This window comes from Pollicipes pollicipes, unplaced genomic scaffold, assembly GCF_011947565.3.
Source record: "Pollicipes pollicipes isolate AB1234 unplaced genomic scaffold, Ppol_2.1 Scaffold_1600;HRSCAF=1878_pilon_pilon_pilon, whole genome shotgun sequence".
NCBI lineage: Eukaryota > Metazoa > Arthropoda > Thecostraca > Pollicipedomorpha > Pollicipedidae > Pollicipes > Pollicipes pollicipes.
In genome coordinates this window covers 26,129,523-26,149,871 of record NW_023595962.1, presented here as the reverse complement: position 1 = coordinate 26,149,871, position 20,349 = coordinate 26,129,523, and the positions used below count along the sequence as shown (strand labels likewise).

The window sequence follows — 20,349 nt, the reverse complement described above, 5'->3', positions numbered from 1 at the left end:
TCTGGTGCCGCCTGAGCCGAGCTAACCAAATCACACACTTCAACACAACTAGCGTTATCGAGATCATGTGTGCGAAAGGAGGGAAGGCGTGGTGAAGCAGTCAGTAAGGCTGTTGACAACGCAAAAAAGAACTGGCAGTGCAGAGATCGCTCAGTGTAATCAAACAGCCGAGGTATGACTGACGCGTCGCTGGCCGCGTACAAAGTTGATCCATCGCATCCATGCATCCATCCAAAGTTGATCCATCGCATCCAAATCTATCGCAGTGTTGTTACGGGTGGAACGGCTTAGTGACGCCTCATGGTCATCAATCATTCATCCAGTGACGTCATCAAGAAAGGCGGGGTGGGGCGGCCGTCCGCGCAGGCCAGGCAGTGAGGCGCCACCTCCATTAAGAAACACGCAAGCTGTGCCGCTGGAATCGTGCCGGCTACAGTACGCAACAGGCTGCAGAGTAACAGCCGGAAACGGGGTAGTGCTCAAGGTTTGGTGGAACGGTTTCACAACGACGAAGGTTTGCTAAAAAACGAAGAAACGAAGAATACGTGCATTGGGGATGTGAAAGCTAGGACGAGAAATGTGGAATAGTGCTTACACGGACAGTCAATAGTAACAAGGGAAAAGTTGCCCTTCAAAAGTTGAACAACGTGATGTGCCAACAGATTGTTCTTATGTTGACGCACCATCCAGTCAGTTGCTGAATGTAGCACATTAATGGACGCTAACAGAAAAGCACCTGATTAACTCACGTAAACTCAAGGAAAGAACACGATCACTTGTGAGGAGGTGCGCGTCGAGGGGTTCCTCACGCATAGCCAGCTGACTGCCGAGGGGTTCCTCACGCGTAGTCAGCTGACTGTCGAGGGGTTCCTTACACACAGTCAGCTGACTGTCGATGGGTTACTCGAGCAAAGTCAGCTGACTGTCGGCTGCGCGGTAACGCATGCGCCTCAGCGAGCCTGCCATGTCGCTGTCCTCCCATCCGCCCCTCTGTCCTCATTCACTGCTTCACTCTGGATCCTCGCGACGCCCCGAGTAGCCCAGGCAAGTTGGACATCCAACGGTCATACAGCGATAGTGAGCTGCTGCCGAGCAGGCGTGCGGGCGGAGCCCCTGACGGCCAGAAGTCATACAGCGATGGTGAGCTGCTGCCGAGCAAGCGGGCGGGCGGAACCCCTGACGGCCGGCCCCTGGCAGGAAGTCCCGCCGGGCACCGGCACAAACCGCTGAGAGGGGTCCCGGGGAGGGGTAAGTATCGGTAGCGGAGGACTCTCAGATGCCCGTCACCCCCGCCCACCACCCTCCACCCTCCTTCACACCATTGCCCTGGAATGGCCATCGCTGACCGGAAGGACTCTGAGCGCGGCTGAGCGGGGCGGCCGTCCTCCGCCTGCCTGCCGCCCGTCGGCCCATCGCCCGGGGCGACGCTCCCGTCGATGCGGGCCGCCCTCCCGCCCTCGGGCCGCCCTCCACGGATCGCAGCCCCGGGGCAGTCGTTAGCGGCGGCGGCGGCGGAGCGTGCTCACCGCAGCGGAGCTGATGCACAGTTGGCAGCGGTGATACGGCCCCTTGCCGGAGTAATTGGTGCTCGACTCCGCACTGCAGTCGGACGCGGCGACGTTCGGTGCCGGGCGGCGCCAGTGCAGCTCCACCGTGCTGAGGAACGGGCGAGCTGCGGCGCGGGCGGCGGCGGCAGGCAGGTGCGAGGGCGACGGTCAGACTGCCGGCCGGGCGCCGAGCTACGCGCCGGGCGGAGGATCCTCTGGGCCGCTGCACCTCCTGAAGACGAAAGAGCTCTGGAGCTCTGGATCTGTGGACCCCCAGACCCCGGAACTTCTGGACCTCTGGACCTCTGGACATCTAGACCTCTGCACCTCTGGACCTTTGAAACCGCTGGACCGCTAGGAGCCTGGACCTTCGGACGCCTCACCAACTGCGTAAGCATCACCAACGCGACACCTACCAGGGTCAACTCCGGCGGGCGCGGCGGCTGAGCCGAACATTGCAAGCTCAGGAGGAGCCCCTCCCCCCACGTGATCCGCGATCCGAGATTCGTGATCCGAGATCTTCAAGCGCTGCGTTCTGTCTACTCGGCGTGTGGCCGGGCGCGGGCGAGACGGACGATCTCCGCGGTCGAGAGGCCCCGCACCGCGCCGCAGACGCCGCCGTAAGGCCGGCCGCGTCACCGGCCGTCCGCCATCGTCGCCTCGCGATGGCCGCCGCTGCTGATGATGCTGCTGTGGGCTGTGACGCCCGCCTGGTCGGCTAGTCCGCCCTCCGCAGATCTGCAGACCTCTGCCCGGCCCGACCTGCTGACCTCCGACCTGCTGACCTCTGACCTGCTGACCGCTGACCTGGTGACCTCCGACTCGCGCCGGGTGCAGCGTGCCGATGACGGCCTGCCACGGCGTTCCCGCCTGTACAGCAGGGACGGTGGTGGCTACGGAGCCAGCGGCTACAGCGGCGGCGGGGGAGGCTACGGAGGGGGCGGAGGAGGCTACAGTGGAGGTGGCGGGTATGGAGGGGGCGGAGGAGGCTACAGTGGAGGTGGCGGGTACGGAGGGGGTGGAGGAGGTTACGGAGATTCTGGAGGGTACGGTGGAGGAGGCTACGGAGATTCTGGAGGGTACGGCGGTGGAGGGTACGGAGGTGGAGGAAGCGGCTATGGAGGGGGTGGTTACGGGGACTACGGGGCTTCGTCTGGCGGCAGCAAGCTACGGAGGCGGCGGCTACGGCGGCGGGGGTGGCGGCTACGGCGGCGGGGGTGGCGGCTAGGAGGCGGCGGCCACGGTGGTGGTGGCTACGGTGGCGGCGGGCTACGGTGGTGGCGGCTACGGCGGCGGCGGCCACGGAGGCGGTGGCGGTTACGGCGGCGGCCACGACAGCGGATGCGACTGCTCGCAGTTCAACATGCTGGCGCTGCTGTCTGGCGGCTCGGCGCTGTCGGCGCTGGGTCTGGCGCTGTTGGCTCAGCTGATTGGCAACAACACTGGGAACGGGCGCGCCATAGAAGCTGAGCCCAACCTGTTGCAACGCGGCGGGCTACGTGACCGGCCTGCTGGCCGAGCTCATGCCGCCCGTTCTGAACGCCGCGCTGAACGAGACGGCCGGCTCGGACCGGCTCGGGGAGGCGACGGTGGACGCCGTGTGCGGCGCCTCCGCACGGCTGCTGGCGGAGCACGACGCCCGGGTCAGCCTGGTCACTGGCGGGGTCACTGGGATCAGCGGGGTTAGTGCTGAGGTCGACAGAGGCGGCGGGATCAGAGGGGTCGGCGGCGGGGTCAGTGGGGTCGGCAGCAGGGTCAGAGGTGTCGGCCTGCAGGCGCGTCATCTGACCCCGGACTCGGCGGACCTGACCTCGCCCGCACCAGCGGCGGACCTGGAGCCTGAGGGGAGGCAGTTCGGCGTCGACAGACTGGGCAGCGGCTCCTCCAGCGGCGGTGAGTCGTCCGACCTTATGGACAGCGGCACCTCCAGCGGCGGTGAGTCGCCCGACCTTATGGGCAGCGGCTCTTCCAGCGGCGGTGAGTCGCCCGACCTTATGGGCAGCGGCCCCTCCAGCGGCGGTGAGTCACCCGACCTTGCGCTGCATGGTATTGCGCCCGGTCGACAGTACACACATTGACCGCCCAAGCCCGTGGTGCACGCCAGCCAAAACTGCGCGAAGCCGACTACTCTCGTGCAAAATAAGCACGTGGCTGCGACCTCGGTCATTCCATTCCGTCAAATTGTGCGAACAATGTGCGCCTTCTTCTTGACATGCGTTGCAAGCTTGCCAACAATTTACCCGGAATGTAGCAGCCGTACTCGTCCTGTCAATGACGGCGTTTGAGTTCTGTCGTTGCCGATAGATGACACATTCAAACCGAACATCAGGATCCATGAGAGGGGGGGGGGGGGAGGGGCAGTGTTTTAGCTCAGAACCGCGACCTGGGGTCGAATCGTGCGCACATTTGGTTTGACTGACCTCGGTCACGCTTAAGGACCGTCGTAGCGAACTATGCCATGCTGCCGACAGCCATCAAAGAAAAACATGCATCTCTACCCTGACGCCCAACCGAACGTCGTTGGGACGCTCACGACACCTACACTGTATTTTGACGCTGTATTTTGCGATATGCGAAAACGATTGCATGCATTTGCAACGTTGCTGAAACGAAATGCTATGAAATCCGCTTTAAGTCATACAAGTGTGCCATTGCCACGATGGCGGTCGCACATAATCAGGACTTCTAAAAAAAACACGCCCAGTTTTTGTTCTCACTTGACCCTGCACCGCGCCTTCTCGCGTTTGACGTGGACCTCTGAGCTTGTCCGCTGACGTGGACCTCTGAGCTTGTCCGCTGACGTGGACCTCTGAGCTTGTCCGCTGCCGTGGACCTCTGAGTCTGTTCGCTCACGTGAACCGGCGCTCACAAGTCCGCCCAGCCCTTCGGAGCGTGCCTCTGTCTGCACCACTCGGACCGCTTCCGCTCTGGTTTTCGCTTTTGTTAGTGTGGACTTTAGACCCCTTTGGTCAGTAATGATCACTTCAGGATTATGACCTTATGAGCACTTCAGGGCTATGGGGTGATGAACACTTCGGGATTATGAAGTAACGATCACCTCATGATTGTGACGTTATGAACGCTTCAGGATTGTGAGGTTATGAACCCTTCAAGATTGTGAGGTTATGAAAACTTAAGGATTATGAGGTTATCAACACTTCCGTATTAAAAGCTTATCAACAATACAAGATAGCGAAGTTATCAATATTTCGGGATTATGAGGTGATCAACACTTCAGTATTGTGAGGTTATCAACGCTTGAGAATCATGAGGTTGTCAGCACTTCAGAATCATGAGGTTATCGACACTTTGAGACTATAAAGTTACCAATATTTTAGGATTATGGAGTCATCAGCATTTCAGGGTCATAAAGTCATCAACACTTCAGGATTATGAGGGTGAGGAAAGAGGTGAGCAGTGAGGCGGTACAGCCGCCATCGAGGCAGGCCTGCACCTTCGGGCCTCCCTCTGCATCGGGGCCCTCCCTGGGGCCCGCGCGGACCCCCGAGCTCACGGCTCCGACCAGGACAGCCGTGATGCCGACCCGTGGCTGACGGCCGCAGCACGTCCCGTGACGGCGGCAGCGTCACGGGGATCTGGGACGCAGCTGTGAAGGTATGAGGCCGGTCGGATCGTTTGCACAAGGCTCGTTAGCGTGTGGCCCGTCAAACGGTGCGGCTTGACACCCCGGCGCGCCGGACGGGGTCGGGGCGCCCAGCGGCCCCGCACAGGCCACCGACCGGCGGCATCTGGCGACGTTGGACAGCGCCGCAGACAGGGCGGCGACAGATGGCGTCACCTACACACACACAGCCACAGGCACACGGACGGAGTGGCTGTCTGCCCTGACGCCGGTGGCCGCCAGAAGGCTGATGGCCGGACCAGGGCATGCGCAAGCTGCCGCAGCTGTACAAGTGGAACAGCCCGCTGTCGGCCAGATGGGCTGGGACCCTTCTGAGCCTCCCAGACCGCCCCGTGAATACCAGCCGCCGGTGTTGGGTCACTAGGTGCCGGGAGCTCTCACAATGTGTCGAGGAGGCTACATTCCAAAGGCTGCTCTGGCCGCGACCATGGCTCAGACACAAAAGCCCAATCAAATCTGGAAACTGCGCCGATCAGCAGGCCATCACCAGCCCCTGATGAGCAGGGGCTGGTGATGGGCCCTGAGCAGGGCCTCGAGCAGGGCCCCGCGCAGGGCCCTGAGCAAAGCCTCGGTTGTAATGCCACGGTTGGAGCGTGTGCTCTGACTGGCCGCCGTCCTCAGTGTACAGCAGGAGTGTGTGCTCTGACTGGCCGCCGTCCCCAGTGTACAGCAGGAGTGTGTGCTCTGACTGGCCGCCGTCCCCAGTGTACAGCAGGAGTGTGTGCTCTGACTGGCCGCCGTCCCCAGTGTACAGCAGGAGTGTGTGCCCTGACTGGCCACAGTCCCAAGTGTACGGCAGGAGTGTGTGATCTGACTGGTCGCCTTCCCCAGGCTACGGCGGGGGTAAGGTGTGTGACTGCCTGTCGGGCATACTGGGCGCACTGGCCGGCTTCGCCGCCCTCGGAGCCCTGCTGGCCTATGCCATCATCCAGGCGCAGAACAACGCCTCTACTCCGACGACGACGACGACGACGACCACCCCGCGCAAGCGGCGCCGCCGGCTAGCCGACGGCACCATACTCGGGGCTGACTATGGTGAGCGCCTGCCGACGGTACCCACGCCCGAGGCTGACTATGGTGAGCGCCTGCCGACGGCACCACGCCCGAGGCTGACTATGGTGAGCGCCTGCCGACGGCACCATGCCCGGGGCTGACTATGGTGAGCGCCTGCCGACGGGTACCACGCCCGAGGCTGACTATGGTGAGCGCCTGCCGACGGTACCACGCCCGGGGCTGACTATGGTGAGCGCCCTACCGACGGCACCACGCCCGGGGCTGACTACGGTGAGCGTCTGCTAGCGGCGGGCCGGCAGGCGGGAGAAGCCCGGGGCGGCGCAGGGCAGTACCGAGGCTAACCCTGGCTGCGGTTTCGCTGCCTCTGCTGTTATGCGGCATCGCACACACACGGCGCCTCCGCGCCGGATGTGAACGTTCATCTGGTGTTAGGGAACGCGGCACATTTCGTCGTGACCCCTTCTATGGCGCAACAGCCACCGCGGAGGTCGCATCAGCGCCGAGCGGTCGCAGCGTACCCGGGGTTCGATCCCGGGCCCACAGGGGAGGGCCAAACGCGCTAACCACGTGTTCATTACGTCCTCGTGCGTGTGTGTCACCGCGTGCGGCTGCGCCATGGTTATCATGCGCGCCTGGTCATGACTGTGATGCCTCTTTGGCCGTGCGTGGCCAAAGACTGGCAGCTGCTGCTGCAGCAGCGCGGCGTCGTCTTCCTGCACCGGCTGCTGCAGTTGCTGCTCGAGCCTGAGCCCCACTGCCTTCCGGCCCAAGTCTGCTGGCTCAACGAGGACGCCCGGGGAGAGGGCGAGCCGTACAGTACGCTGATCCAGCTGGCCAGGTGAGGGCTGCACGGTAGCCTGGGTGTGAGCTGCGCCACCACCACCACCACCACCACCACCACTACCACCACCACCACCACCACCACCACCATGATCAGCATCGATATCACCACCACCCCCAACACCACCACCACAATCACCACCACCACCCTTATCAGCATCGGCATCACCATCACCACCACCACCACCACCACCACCCTCAACAACAACAACAACACCACGATCACCAGTATCATCATCACGGACATCACCATGCATATTTTCACAGGCCGCACGAACGTATAGGTGTGATTCGGTTGGGACCGGTGTAAAAGCACGAACGTGTCTCCCGCTGTTTCCAGAGATGTATCTCAGAGAAAAGCTATTCTTTCAAATGCACGCGCGTCTGCGTGGCCACATCATCGCTTGCGGTGAGCTGATATTCTACCGAAAATTCCAAGGAGCTTGGAAGCGCTAAGAAGCTTCCTTGGCTCCGCGGAGTGAGCCCGTGCTTTTGTCGTGGTATGTTAGATTATTGCATAAGTGTACTCGTTGTGATTTTGGTCCTCTACTGGTGTCAGTGGAGAATCTGTGACTTTTGTCTGGTGGCCACTGAAACTGTTTCATGCGCCACTCCCTTGGTTCCTGCTCTCCTGACGTCCACCGTCTCATGACACCAGGTCGTGTTTCAGCCTGCCGCCCTCCTGGTTCCTGCTCTCCTGGTTCCTGCTCTCCTGACGTCCGCAGTCTCCTGAAACTGGGCCGTGTTTCGTGTTTCAGCCTGCCGCTCTCCTGGTTCCTGGCGTGGCGGTCTTTTGGCGCCGGGCTGCCGGAGTTCTGCGACAGCATCACCTGGTCCAGACAGGAGGGACAATGTCGCCGACGGTACAGAGGCTGCCGAGACTGACACCAGCCAGGCGGCTCGACACAGGGGCTGCCGAGGCTAACGGCAGCCAGGCGACTCGATACAGGGGATGCCGAGACTGACGACAGCCAGGCGGCTCGACACAGAAGCTGCCTTGGCTGACACCAGCCAGGCGGCTCGACACAGGGGATGCCGAGACTGACACCAGCCAGGCAGCTCGACTGAAGATGGGCTGGCTGTCATAGCTAGTCTAACCGCAGAACCCTGCGTATAGCTGCTAAGGCGTGCTGTTTATCTGAGTTGTTCAAGCCTTAGGGATTAGGGCTACCATTTTCAGGTTAACCCCACGCAATTGAGGCGGCAGTGCTTACATCTGCAGATGTGAGAACATCCCGAATGGCTGGGGCGACCGGCCTCTCTTTGAACTGGATTCTAGTGACGTGGTTACTGATGGCGGATACTGTGTGCTATAGTTACTGATGGCAGATGCTGTGTGCTCTGGTTACTGATGGTGATTGTTGTGCAATGCGATGTGCGGCAGATGTTGCGCGATGCGATTACTGATGTACGATGTTGTGTGATATGACTACTGATGTGGGATGTTGTGTGGTGTGATTACTGATGTGGGATGTTGTGTGATATGACTACTGATGTGGGATGCTATGTGATGTGGTTGCTGGTGGCGGATATATTGTGGTGTGATAACTGTTGTGGGATGTTGTGTGGTGTGATCACTGATGTGGGATGTTGTGTGGTGTGATTACTGATGGCTGATGTTGTGTGGCGTGGTTACTGACGGTGGATGTTCTGCCGTATGCCCGACTGTCCTGGGGGCTGGTTGTCGGCGTTGGACTCGAGCGCAGAGGACTGGAGAACTGTCTCTTTGCAGGGCATTGACCGGCACCTTGTGGCGCGATTATTGACATCGTTTGTAGTCTGCGCTGTTGAGCCTGTAGATCAGATAAGTGGTCGCGCTACGTCACCAAGTGACAGCGTATGCAGCCATTGTTTAGAGACGTGTTGTCAGCAGACGTTTGATGTGAGGCATGCTTAGTGGAATAAAAAGTCACGATCAGAGGCGTAGGAACGTTTCAAAAAGTGTGGGTGGGGGGAGGGACCAAGCTCAGGGCGCACCTCAGGAACTTTTTCTGGAAAACCAGCCCAACAACCGGGGAGGGGGGTGGGATGAAATGGAGGCTATCGCTCTTTATTATAATGACTGCTATTCTAGATATGCATCAAGAGCTAGTTCTGCACACTCTTGCCTATCCGACTCATCCATGTCATTCGAGAAATAAGGCTTTACAGCTTCCCAAAGTAATTCGTCCATTTCAACCTTGTCTTTTCTGGGCAGCCGAAATTCCACCAGCGGGTAGGCATTTTGGGTCATTGAGGAGGCTTCTGTCTCTACATGGTAGATGCTAAAACATGGCCGAAGCATAGGTTGGTGAGAATTTTGAAAGTGAACCGATGGCTGGTACAACAGGGTGACAAAAGCCATGCAACTGGAGATTCTCCTTTGAAAACCAAGCCAAAGAATGAAGACCAGTCTGTCATATATTCCTTGTCTGAGCTCTGCTCCCGTCAGCCGTCGGTGGCCACTGCCCTGGTCCGGCTGTCTCCGAATGACTGACCGCGAACTGACGGTATGGATGCTTTGTTGCACATTTCTGGATCAGCAATGCTACTAACTGTGATGTAAAACATGCGTTGGACACATGCAACACTACCTTTTTCCGAATTATCTTCCCTAACACCACCCCCACCCCAGAAAAAATGCCACCGGGAAGCTGTCTACTTTAGGTATGAATTGGACCAGCGGACATTCCATTGCCCATCATTTAACGTAGATGACTTGATCTGTATTTGTGTGCATGCAGGGGGTAGGCAGAGCCTTGTTAAGAGGAACGCAGGGTTGACAAATACCCCTTTATGGTGATCCCCCCACCAAAAGATATCCCGTGATATAGTTTGCTTGTTAACAAGGATACCGTTTTTCTTCGTTTCATTGTTTTTTACGGTGTAACCAGAACAGAAACCAGCAGCTACCGTGAAATCAATTTTGTTTACATTTTAACACGCGCCCGTGTGGCCGGCTAGATTCCCTTCGCTCGGCTGGGGGTCAATTTGACCCCCTGAGATCTCGGGAACTAAGAGAGCTAAAAACACCAAATTCACAGGGTGTGTTGACCTGCACATGAACTCACTTAGGTCAACGTTTGAGGTTCCTAGATCATGACTTTCGGGTCAAATAAGGTTAAACAAGGTCAAATTCTAGGTTGGTCTCTAACGTGCCTCTAGAACCTATATAGCTGTTTCTAAGCAAAAGGTCGCATGTTCAGTTAAGGTCAATGACCTTGTTTGATCTTTTGAAGGTCATGGTGACAAAAAGCATACAAGACTGCTCTGAATTTTGCATTCGAATAAACGACAAAGATTACGCTAGACATTATGCTTCTAAAAACAAAATGTTAATCTAGGTCATTTTAGATCAATAACCTATTCTAACCTCTAAGAAGTCCATAGAAGAGATATAATGCGGCTCCTGCTATCAATAAATCCGAAATGGGCACCAGAAACTATCTCATACAGTAAGCCCTAGAGTAATAAAACAGGTTGGTTTTGACCTTGGTCTGACCCCTATACCTGCCCTTAGGTCAACGTAATTTGCTCATGCACTATTCGTGTTGCCTAAGAAAGCATCTCAGAGAGTATGACTTCGTCTAACACTCTATTGTTACATCAGATTGAACGATTCCCTAGAAGTTAACTTCGCTGAAACCATGGCCTGACTTTAACCTGCCATAGGTCAGCAAGCTCACAAGGTACATTAAAATTTTGATGCCAAACGATCTGCCATTGAACTGTCTACAGCTATGGAAAGTTTGGCGCAGCTACGCCTCACCATTGGGACACCATTGTGGTAAGACCTTCGGAGGGGGGGGGGTCAATTTGACCCCCATCCGAGTGCGTGTTAAGGTCAATAAACTGCAGAAATCAAACGTTTAACGACCGCATGAAATAAACCACCAGGGTTCTTAATTTGCCATGGCTTAGTGGAATTTTTCTAACCGATAGAACTCAGAAGCTAGCTTTATCATAATGTTTTATCTGCGTTCTACAAACATTAAGGACATCGCGAGGGTAAATTGTAGATCGATATGTTTAATCGAAATTTGAAGGCGAAAATTTTGATTGTAGAACGAGTGGTTAATAATGTGTATTAACATCGCCAAGCCATGTTGGTCTGGAAACGTTTGACAGTCAGTCAGAATCGATTAGTGATGCAATTTATATAACGTGGTTTTTTAACGTGCGCGATCGCAAATTTTGGCAACAAAAACCTCGACACCAGGTGCTGCAGTCTCCATAGTCCGCAGAGCGCCAGCTTAGTGGTTATCTTTTCATCACGGCCCACCGATGAACAAAAATGATAGCGGTTCTGAAATGATTACAGTTAAACACTTAAATCGCTTAGTAATACAATTTATGTAACATAATTTTGAGCATGCGTACTCGCAAATCTTAGTTTAAAAAAACCTCGATGTCAGGCGTTGCAGTCTCCGTAGGCCACGCAGCGTCTAATACCGAGTCGTGGCCAACGGGTGGAAGAAAATGATGACGCTTCTGAAAAAGTACTTCTGAATACTTCAGGACACCAACTCTTACATCTACAAGGCAGTCTGGACGCATATTTTACGTGTGCGATTCTTAGACTGATAAAAAGAATAGATTGGCCCTTAAAGCACAGCGAAGTGGTACTGGAATCTGGTGGTGGAATTGGAATAGAAAAGGTAGATGCTCCATTTTTTCGTGTTTCTGTAACTATGAATCTGTCCAGAAGACAGATTAACACGGTGCCCGCCATCTGGCGGCACTTGCAGTGACCGACGCCGTTCGGTTTTACAGAATCTGCAACCCAGACCATCGCTGTCCTTGCTCTCGAGGTTGCGGGCGGGCATGTTCAAACCTTTTGATGCACTTTTCACTAGTCCGTTCTGAAAAATGAACGTTCTTGGGCAAACATGAGATGGCCTTGCTCGTTTAATAAAATATATTTCGACCCACTCTATTAAAAAATAATGAGAACCGCCAACTCTACTCAATAACAATGAGGCCCCTTATTTCCTTCCGGGCAACAGGCCCTTGAGTAGAACGCCAGGGGCACATCACCGGTTCCGGTCAAGAGCTGAAGGGCCACTCCGTCCCATCGCGAAGCGTCTTCTGGCTGTCATTCTGGCGACACGGGGCGGGATCTTCTGGTCGATCCAGGGGCCATTGGAAGGATATATAATATCACATTGTTCCCCTCCCTGCCACGGGAGGCCTTCTGATCCGCGCAGCTCTGCGTCAGCATAGGAACCCTCATTGACGCAACAACATCCCTGGCCGCCAAAGGTGGTCCAATAATTGTCACAAAGGCTCCAGTTCCGTGTTTTTCTGTTTTCTTCAGAGATATTGAGGAGTCCCTGAACATAGATTGTTGATGAAATGGGGTCCTAAACTTGCATTAACGTGGGTTATCAATGTTCGTCTTAAAATGTTCAAGATTCAGTCAGAATTGATTACTGATAAAAAAACTACTTCGACTCCAGCGTGAGGAGTCCGGGTTCGAATCCCGACAGCACCAGGGTCATTAGGCGCTAGTACGGCCACTGCGGTCGTTGGCGCTGCACACAAGGGCGCGCGACAGCGTACACTACGTTTCCTTTTTAAAAGCAAGCCTGCATACCGTAGAACGCTTGTGCACCTCTCTAATAATTTCAACAGAAGATTAGGTGTCCTGGACATTTCTCCCCCGCAGGGGTGTCCTCATGTACGGTGTGGAACATGAATTGCCGATCACGCCGCTCCCCTTTTGAATGTCTCTGAGATCAAAACCTACGACCTGGGTCGGCAGCCTGTCAAGAGAACTGGAGACCAATTCCCCTGGCGTACGAAAAAGGCAACTTCCGCAATGAAAGTTGACCTGAAAGCTTAAAAATGCTATTGCTGGGACGCTGAAACAACGCAAGTTAAACGCAACGACACTCCCTTAAAATGACCACAAATGCGTGCAAATACGTGTACAGTATAGCGAAAACACTGATTGTGAATTGGAGCAGGCAAAATTCGTTTAGCTAGTCTCGTTCACGAATATGCGCATGCGCTTATCAGGACGAAAGGTTTCACACTTTGTATAGACAATAGCCGACTTCAAACGGAATTTGTCACGTACGAAAGGCACTATACCTTCTGTTAGACTGCTTCGTATTTTTCATCTGTCGTTTCATGAGATGGCTTACAAGAAACAACTTACATAACTGAGAGCACAGCTCATTAGCGATGCTGATATGAGCGGTCAAAGTCAACAGCAATCTAAGTGTCTTCGTGGATAAAAACTATGAAGTTACACAACGTGACTAGGAACTGCAAAACACGCCACGTAACTCCAAAACTACGTGCTGTAGGTGCAATCTTTGTTCAAAATTAGGTGCACCGACTGTAGCAGCGCGGTACTGTGGAATGGCGCCACGCCGGAAACGGAGCTTAATTTGGCGACGAAGCGTCCGTGCCCAAGCTTCTCACATGGGCGTGCCACCACACACACGTTCATCTCAAGGTGTAGGACAAACTTTGCAATAAATAAACCTTGCGCATTTTCCAAAGAACAATGCTTCCGCCCCCCCCCCCCCCACACACACCTAAACTGTGCGGCATGTGCCCATGCGGTGCCTGGATGAAGCACTGCGCTGATGGCGCATCATGCTCAGAAATGTAGATAACAATATAGTTTTAAGGCCTTTCTCTGCTCTTGTTTCGATAAAAGAATGCTGCAGGAATATAGACCCAACCATAACTCCATTCTCCTGGCCTTTCTCGGAGGAATAATGTCAATACTACCGTCTTATCTAGGTGAATAATGTTCCTCACAAATGCGCTGAACAGCCTCATAGTTTTCCTGACCTTATCCTCATATCAAGCATTGTTGGCAGTGGCACACATTTCAATTGCACGAGCTTGACATCAATGAAAATAAGCTTTAAAAATCGGCTGCTCTCAGTGCATAAAAACACTGTTCCGCTCTCTTTTTGTCACAGCTTCATGTACCATGCAGACCTCTGCAGACTTTTGTTATACCTTTTCTTCGATGTAAGAGGCCGGACACCTCCCAAGTGATATACTGTGATTCTCCCCTAAGCGTTTTTTTTGCAAGTCTTTGTTCACACCACTGGTGCCTGCCATGAACCTTCTTCCTCAACATCTATGGAAGTCACCTTAAAATAATCTTAGCACTTGTTATAACATTTCTGTAGGTGAAAGCTAGCAAGAAATGCATTGATGTCACTGTAAGGAAGTTGGGAACGAAGTGAGCGAACACTCGGCAGAGACGCCATGTCTTGCACCGACGACAGCAAGATCACCGTTAGCGTGGTCGTGCATGGTGACCCTGACCTGGCCTCCAACGGGAGGCTGCTGACCCCTGGTGACCCCGCCCTGCCCGGGTCAGCCGAGGACTGCGGCGAGGGCTGCCAGGCCGTGAGGATAGTCACGCCGACCCGCATTGTCGAGGTCAGGTCACACGAGAGGTCAAGGTCACTTGGCAGGAGCGGCGCCCGTGACGCCTGGACGCCGTCGTCGGTGAGGAGGCGAGAGGTGCTGTCAGGTCGACTCGGCAGGTCACGCGTGTCGGCGGGCGGACGGCGGCTCAGGTAATCCTCTCCGCATGTCTGCTGTTCCCCCTAGGGTCACCAACAAATATGATAAAAAATGCCTGCAAAAGACCAACGGACGTCATTTCTATCCCTCCTCGTAGATGTTGCTATGAAAAAACTGGCTTGCTTTGAATGCTTCAAATGTAGAATTTGAATAACCAAAATTAGCGCGATGCTAATCTGAAAAAGTGCAGCATTCTGAAACATTTAGGATAATTAGGCAAGTTAGCAGGCATCACTGAAGCTGGTAATTAATGCGCACTTGTACTTACCTTTATCTGTCCTCATATCAGATAGCTTTGAATAAAACACATAAGCTGAAATGCTTCTTTCAGTTGATAACAATTCAAATGAAATATAGCGGCAAAAAAACAAGCAGCAAAAACATGAGATTTAAAGCCCAAAATTGGGCTATTGAACCAAAAGTAATGGGAAATTGCAAGCAAAAATCGAAGGATAGCAAATCTAACATTTTTCTAGTGAAACAAGACAAAATATGCATAAGATGAGCAGCGAGTCACCTGCTCAGCTAACAGGGCAGCGGGTGAAATGGTCAGCTAATTGGGCAGCGGGTAAACTGGTCTCCACGTGGAATAACGCCAGGCTGGCAGTGGTTTGTGAATGTGCGACACCGTGTTGTCTCTGCACGTCCCTCGACGGAGAAACATTGTTTGCCGCGTGCTTAGCCAAGCAACTCATCTGCGTCCCAGGCCCCCTCCCATGTCTGGCGCAGGTGGCTGCCACAGTGCGTGTTTGGGTGCTGACCCCCCGCGACGCACGCGTAGTCGTGCGTCCGCACGCGTAGTCGTATTGTCGTGTGACCTCAGGTGGTGCGGTGACACGGGAGCTGCCCTCGTCCCGCTCCTCCTCCTCGCGGCCGCTGACGCCTCTCAACGACGGCCCGGCGGCCGTTCCTGCCGCGGCCAGGGTCGGCCGGCGACCCAGACGCCTCGTCGGTGACGTCGGCGCCGGCCGAGCTGGCCTCCTGCCTCTCGCTGACGGAGCCGACGGCGCCGGCGCTCGGCTCGCACGAGTCGCTGATGCGCCGCTTCCAGCTGGCCGACACGCTGATCGGCAGGATTGCCGAGCAGCCGGAGATCCGCGAGAGCCTGGTGACGAGGCTGCTGGACGTGGAGCTGTTCGTCATGCAGCCCATCTACCTCAGCCACCGGTTCCAGGTGAGAAAGCCTCCCTTCTTCAGCCGCCGGTGCCAGGGTAGGCAGCGTTTCTACCTCAGCCACCGGTCCCAGGTGAGAAAGCCTCCCCTCTTCAGCCGCCGGTGCCAGGGTAGGCAGCGTTTCTACCTCAGCCACCGGTTCCAGGTGAGAAAGCCTCCCCTCTTCAGCCGCCGGTGCCAGGGTAGGCAGCGTTTCTACCTCAGCCACCGGTCCCAGGTGATGTAGCGGCTGCAGGCACCCACTGCTCTGGAAAGGGGATTCCCCCCTCCTCGGTCTCCTACGTCCCCCCTGCTATCGGCTGACCGCCCAGCTTCTCCACCGCGCAACACGCGTGCAAAGCGAGGAGGCGGCGACGGCAGACCGGCCGCCGTCGTGCCGACAGGAATACAGCGGCGAGAAGCTGATGGTGATGGACCAGCACGGCAACCCGCTGCTGTTCGCCGTGGAGACGAACCGCTCTGCTGTGCGCCGCGGCTGCTGCTGCTGCTGTGCCGCCCACCGCCGGCCTCTCCAGATGATGGTGAGGGACGCATAGGTGGATCCGGGGGGAGGGGGGGGGGGGGGGGGCACGGGGCCATGCTTCTGAGAGCATGTTGTCAAAACATGCCAAACTCTGAGAGCATGTTTTGCCCCCCCCCCACCCCAACAAAAAAAAAAACATTCCCAGAACTTCATAAAAGTTTCGTCTACTTGCCGTCTGTTTTAACTTAAACTGTTTTAAACTGTTTTGTTTTACCTTCTGATTTAGATTCAAAAGCATTTCGGTGCTTGAATGGTGTCCCTACTATCTACCTGCGAGAGGCACCTCGGATTCCACACCAACCAGCTAGCGACGAACGGTTGCCCCCCCCCCCCAAACTCCAGGCTAGATCCGCCCCTGGAGGGTCGGCCCGCTCACATGCCCGCAGGCGATCAGCCGTCTGTTCCAGTGCCCGACACTAAACATGTGGCTTTCTGCCTTAGAGCGACAGCGTGCAGGGCTTCAGGGCTTCCCGAGGCAGAGCACGGTGTAGGGATTAAGTCAGACCAGCCTCCCACCACCGACTCTGCAGTCCCCACCCATCTCCGTCCTGGTCCCCACCCCCAGACAAAGAACGCTGGTTCTTTTTTGTATAAATGATGCGCTTCGCTGTGCCAGTACCCAGGCGAAGTTTGCAATAACCATGTTAGCTTGATTTAGTTGGTGGTTCAGGATGTTTTAAATTGCCCAGAAGCGTGAAAGAGAGGAGCTCGGAGTCTTCACAATGGAGGGCGCTGCGGTACGCGCATGCCCTCTGCTAGTCAGCTGCATCAGACCACCACCAATGTCTGAGACCTGTGTGCCTCAGTCGCATTGCGTCTGCCATTTAGCCGTGCGACCTCTATGACCTGTTCATCATGTTTGCCCGCGTGTCGTATAACTTCTTTGTGACCCCGGGTTCAGCTCTTCGACCTGGAAGAGCGTCCCGGTGGCGCTGTTCCGCCGCCGCCTGGCATGCGCCACCTGCTGGAGCCCCTGCTGCCTGCAGCGGGCCTACCTCAGGGACGTGATCCGTACACAGGAGGAGCACCAGGTAGGACCACCTGCTGGAGCCCCTGCTGCCTGCAGCGGGCCTACCTCAGGGACGTGATCCGTACACAGGAGGAACACCAGGTGGGCCCACCTGCTGGAGCCCATGCTGTCTGCAGCGGACCTATCTCGGGGACGTGATCCGTACACAGGAGGAGCACCAGGTAGGACCACCTGCTGGAGCCCCTGCTGTCTGCAGCAGGCCTATCCCACAGACGTGATCCGTACACAGGAGGAGCACCAGGTGGGAAGTGCAGTGACAGGGGCCGCCAACAATAACTTCATCATGTACTCCGCAGGGCGAAGACCTGCGCCTCTAACATCTAATGCTACTGGATATGAATGAAATGTGGAAACGATTGTCAAATGACGCGAAAAAAATTGCTGTTTTGCGTCACAATCTACAACCTTATACTCCTAACGGAGTTATGCCGTGAATCCAAACAAACAAATCACAGGCCGTGTGTTGGCAAGCAATAACTCGGCAATACTGCCATTCGGTATCCGCCAGAGCGCTGGCGGAGAGCGCACGTCGATGACCTTGCACACACTGATGACCGCCTCAGCGCCTCCTCCCCTGACCTCTGCCCCGCGCGCCGGCAGGACGCGACAGACGCCGCCCCGTCGGAGCTGTTCTACGGTGTCATCCGGCAGCGCTGGCACCCGACCCGCGCCGAGTTCGTCTGCAGCGGCATCCGCGGTGGCGTGGTGCTGCGCGTGCGCGGCCCGCGCCGCGGCTGCTGCGCCACAAACGCCACCAGCAGCTTCCACATCCTCAGCATGTACGGGCGCGCGCGCCTGGGCAGCGTCGGGGCCCGCTGGAGGCCGCTCAACGTCGACGTGTTCCGCCGCAGCGACAACTACGGCGTGCAGTTCGACCGCGGCCTGCCGTCGCGCGCCAAGATCACGCTTCTGGGCGCCGCCATGCTGCTGGATTTTCTGTACTTTAACGTGTAGCCGACGGGTGGGGCTGACTGTCGGCGGGGCTGTCCACCAACAGCGTCTCACCGGGAGGCTGTCTTCGAACGGCGTTATTGGACCGGCTGGCCGGGCCGTGGAGCCGGTGGAACGAGGGTAGCCCACTAGCCGCTAGCGTCATGGCACATCAGGCCGTTTGCGACGTACTCGTCTTCGTACAATGTTTTTTATGTCCTCGGATTTCAGCGAGCAAGCAATAAACGCACGAAACCGGCGGATTTTCACCGAGAGCGCTCTAGCCGCCCACTTGCGAACACCCCAGGCGGGTAATGTTCCCGTTCATCTTTTTACGAACAGAAAATGCAGATTATAGGCGCGGATGCATTCATGAAAGCACACGAGCACCGTTGTAGGACAGGCACTTTTGGGACTTCTGGCTCCAGAATTCGGCCATCTTGCTGCCTCACTCTCACTCTCTCACCTCACCACACCGATGCCAACACAGTGGTGTGTATTTCACGGACGCGCAGCCGTGGGTCGGCCCACCGGCGCGCGGCAAGGGCCGGACAGCGCCGCCGAACCAACGCGGCGCCGCCGGAGCAACACGCTCGCACCGCCGGCGAACTCTCCAGCGGCGCACACCCACACACGAAAAACACGTGACTAGGCAGGCATTCCTGGAGCAAACTAAATAGTGCGGATCTAATCTACTCTTCGGATGGTGCGGAGGGCGTCCGCGCTCGCCGCGCCCCATCAGCGGAGGCGGCGGAACTTCTATGACTTTGGAGAGGGATCATCTAGTCGGGCCCTCAATATCACAGCGGATTCGCAAGGGTCGGCTCTCAGGCCCCTACAAACACACGGTACTGTAAACGCATACGGAATAGTACGCGACTCCACTCCACGTAACACATCCTGCAATTTCTCCAGCGTGGAAGAGAGCACGAAAACAAAGCTCAATATTGGACCTCCTGTTTGGTTTCGCGGACGGAACGACACTTCAATGCACGTCAAGCACCAAGGCACGACGCGCGTTGCATGGGGCGGCCGAGGCGGCCCTCCGCTGACGCCCCCCCCCCCCCTCCATTCCAGGTGAACAGCGGCAGCTCCGCAGCAGGTCCCCCCCTCCCTCCATCCTGCACCGCGCGGCGGAGACGCCCCCAGCCGGTGCCTCTGGGCCGGCCGGTGCACCCCGCCGCCTGGTCACGAGGCTCCGTGTGGGCTCAGTTGCAGCGGGCGCGGGCGCCGGGACAGCTCGGCCGTCGGCGGACCGGGAGCGTCGCCAGACGCCGCCGGACGGACGCCAGGCGAGCGGCGCCGCACGCGCCGCGCCCGCCCCGGCCTCACGCGCACGACCGGGTGACAGTCGACCGCCGCGCCTGAGACGACGGCTGGCCTCCGAGCGAGGCGAGCCACCCACCGGCCCGGCACGCCTCCGAGCGGGGCGAGCCATCCACCGGCCTGGAGGCTCCCGCCACAGGTCACGGGCGTTACCATCTCCGGCGCCGAGCCGCTCCGAACGAGACCGGGCCCGACGGAAGTCACACGCAACACGACGCACCGTTGGCATGGTGGCGCGCTGACGTGCACAACATCGCACCAGCTCGACAACGCCCCGCGCCGTCCACCCGTAGAATGCAGCGCTGCAGGCGCTATGGCCGACACCGCCGCACTGGGAGATCGGGAAGGTGCGGGGCGGTGTCCCCACCCCGTGACGACCCTACGCCGGGGACAGCGCTCAGCTCGGTCCGCGCGCTTCCTGTCTGAACTGAACGGAACGGGTGCGGCTCCCTGGCAACGCATTCCACCCACACCGACCAAAACACTGCACGTGCAATTTTAAACGCACCGCATGCTCCGACGCATCCGTCCACTCGGCCTTTCACGGGCGTTGGGGAAAGAGCGCCGAGGCTTAGAGGCCAAACCGTGTCCCATCAGAGGTAGCAACCGCGTCCCGTCCGACGCCAGGCCGGCCTCAGCAGGGGCAGAGGAGTCCGTCTGCGCCACCGCTGACCGCCCCACCGGCCGGGCTCGGCGCGGCGCGGCTCGGCTCCGCGCCAGCCCGGCCGCCGCCGCCCGCCGCGTCAGGGCTCGTTCTTGATGAAGACCTTGGGCCGGGAGA

General features: G+C 57.1%; 1 protein-coding gene across 1 annotated transcript; it reads left to right on the top strand.

Annotated features, from left to right (window-relative positions):
- Positions 1 to 14,262: 14,262 nt before the first annotated feature.
- LOC119089374 (phospholipid scramblase 2-like) lies at positions 14,263 to 18,476 on the top strand. The gene is made up of 5 exons (XM_037212046.1): positions 14,263 to 14,311; positions 15,510 to 15,760; positions 16,143 to 16,280; positions 17,269 to 17,313; positions 17,913 to 18,476. The coding sequence occupies exons 1-5, from the start codon at positions 14,263 to 14,265 to the stop codon at positions 18,264 to 18,266; spliced, it is 837 nt and encodes a 278-aa protein (XP_037067941.1). The 3' UTR covers positions 18,267 to 18,476.
- The last annotated feature ends 1,873 nt before the right edge of the window (positions 18,477 to 20,349 follow it).